We start from the raw sequence: 2,200 nt of genomic DNA on the forward strand, positions 1-2,200 counted from the left end.
AAGCACGGAGTCTTAACCACTGGACTACCAGAGAACTCCCTATTTTTCTTTTTTAATGCTGACCTCTGCTCATTCATGAATCTCAATCCACAGTTAAAAAAAAAAAAATCCTGTCTCAGAGCTAGCAGCACCCCTTAGCCCTGGGCAGTGGTTCATAGTTCAGAAGAGCAGAACTCAGAAAGCCAAGTGCCCAGACTTGGATCTGACTGTGCCCACTGCTGTGTAACTTTGGGCAAATCACTTAACCTTTCTGACCTCACTTGCTCATCTCAAGAATGGAATGACGCTCATATAATAATTCAGTCTCTTGGCAAGAACTGGGGAGATGTTGCCCATGGAAAGTCTTAGCACAGTAGCCAGCACACAGCAAATGCTCAATAAATGCTCAGTGGAGTCCTACTTTGGATCATTCTCCCCTGTCCCAGAGAAGGAAATAGATGCTCAGAGATGGTACATGACTTGCCCAAGGTCACAAAGCCAGCTCTGTGGGACTCCAGAGCCCAGAGTTACTGCTTCCACTGCCTGCTGTCCCTTGAACTGGCTCCTCCCTGGACAGCTCTCAGCTATTGCCTCTTCTCCCTGCCCACCCGCTACCTTGCCCCTCATCCCATCCTCCTATCACCCTACAAGGTGACATCACTGACATTTTCCAGCGCTTAGCAGCATATTAAGATCTTGGTTTCTGACACCAGACACAACAGGTTTGCCATTGCCTTTCTGTGGGACCCGGAACTAACTTCCTCAGCCTTAAGCCTTAGTTTACTCCTGAGAAATGGGAAATCAGAATGCCTGTTTGCAAGGGGTTGTCGTGGAGTACACGCATGATGCTGACATTCTATTTCCCGAGAACTTATTCTGGGCCAGGCAGGGGTCTAAGTGCTTCACACAAATGAATGAACTCATTTAATCCTTGGAACAACCCAGTGAGGGGAGACCGCTGTTATTTTGTCCCTTTTACAGATGTGGGTGGCACCTGAGGCACAGAGAGGTGAAGTAACTTGCCCTGGATCACACAGTAGCAAATGTTGGGGGCTGAATCTGGAACCCAGGCAGACGAACTCCGGCGTCAAAGGATGATGTGATACTGCTCACAGCCCCCAAAGGATAGGGTGTGCAGACCCATGGAGAAAATAATGTTTTGACATCAAGGCCAGGGATTTCCTACACCCTTGACTGTGTTTGCCTGTTTGCTTTGCTTTTTCCCATTCTAGATAACAACGAGTTCAAAATTGTTTTTGAAAGCTACCACTTCTCCTCGCTAGCTCTGAGACCTCGGGGGCCAGTCACTCCACTTCTCCGAGCCTCCGCGTCCCCTTGAACAGAAGGCTCTATCTCCCTTGCTGTGTGCTTGACGCAATGAGGTCACACTCGGAAAAAGGCCGTCACAGGCCCAAGCTCTGTACAGAGGGGCTGCTGTTGTGACAATCTGAAAGCAGGCAGAGAGCGGGAGCCAGGATGGGACCCTGGGACGCGGTGATCGCGCGCACTCGCTAAGCCGCCTTCCTCCCGCCTCCACCCGCCCCCTCTCTTTCCGGGCCGAGGCTCCAGCTGCAGGGGTGGGGGGCACAGCTGGCTCACCTCTGTCCTCTCCGGGCCCCAGCCCCGCCAAGAGGAAATAACAACCCACTGCAGATCCAGCCCGACTGGTCCTCGGCCCTTTGGGAGAGGCAACAAGGAGGGTGGGACCCAGACGGCGCAGGGGGACCCGCGATTGGGAGCCCCCGACCCCCTCGGGGCTCCAGTGCGCGCTTCCTGAGGCCACGTGGCTGCGGCCCAGGATTTCAGCAGCCGCGGCCGCCGTCCCTTTGGCCGGCTGTCCGGCTCCCCTCCAGACCTGACCGGGGACCCTGGGCCACCACTGCCCCGTACCTCGTGGTCCCCGCTGAACCAGGCAGGCAAACTCTCAGGCTCCGGCTCAAGCTGGGAACCCCGTCTTCTTGGTTCGGAGCCCGCCTCCGCCTCCCAGTCCCAGGCCCGCGCCTTCTTCCTTCTTCCTCCGGGCGGGATCTCACCTGGCAAAGGAAGTGTCATACGGAACCTGGAGGGGCATCCAGGACCCAGGCGGCCGGGCCCAGAGTGCCACCTCCTTCTCTCTTAGGTTCCAGGAGTCCTGGCTCCTAGCTCTCTTGATCCTTAGCCTCAGGGGTCCAGGCCCCCAGCCCCTCCTCCCTCAGACCCAGGAGTCCAGGTCCCCGGCCCC

At 56.0% G+C, this 2,200-nt stretch overlaps 1 protein-coding gene across 4 annotated transcripts in view; it reads right to left on the minus strand.

The window, feature by feature from the left end:
- The window catches only part of CDC42EP5 (CDC42 effector protein 5), an 8,198-nt gene that overhangs the window by 2,605 nt on the left and 3,393 nt on the right, over positions 1-2,200 (minus strand). For 3 of the 4 annotated variants that reach the window (XM_027099996.1, XM_027099995.1, XM_027099994.1), the window contains one exon: positions 1,870-2,012. Coding sequence is in view for 1 of the 4 variants with exons in the window: in XM_027099993.1 (XP_026955794.1) it covers positions 1,870-2,031 (162 nt within the window). In the remaining 3 variants the exon portion in view is untranslated. Of the gene's footprint in view, positions 1-1,869; positions 2,182-2,200 lie in introns of those variants that run through there. The other variant, XM_027099993.1, reaches the window with a different exon arrangement.

Source organism: Aethalodelphis obliquidens, unplaced genomic scaffold (genome assembly GCF_003676395.1).
Source record: "Aethalodelphis obliquidens isolate GAN/ISIS:26980383/991018 unplaced genomic scaffold, ASM367639v1 scaffold166, whole genome shotgun sequence".
Classification (NCBI taxonomy): Eukaryota; Metazoa; Chordata; class Mammalia; order Artiodactyla; family Delphinidae; genus Aethalodelphis; species Aethalodelphis obliquidens.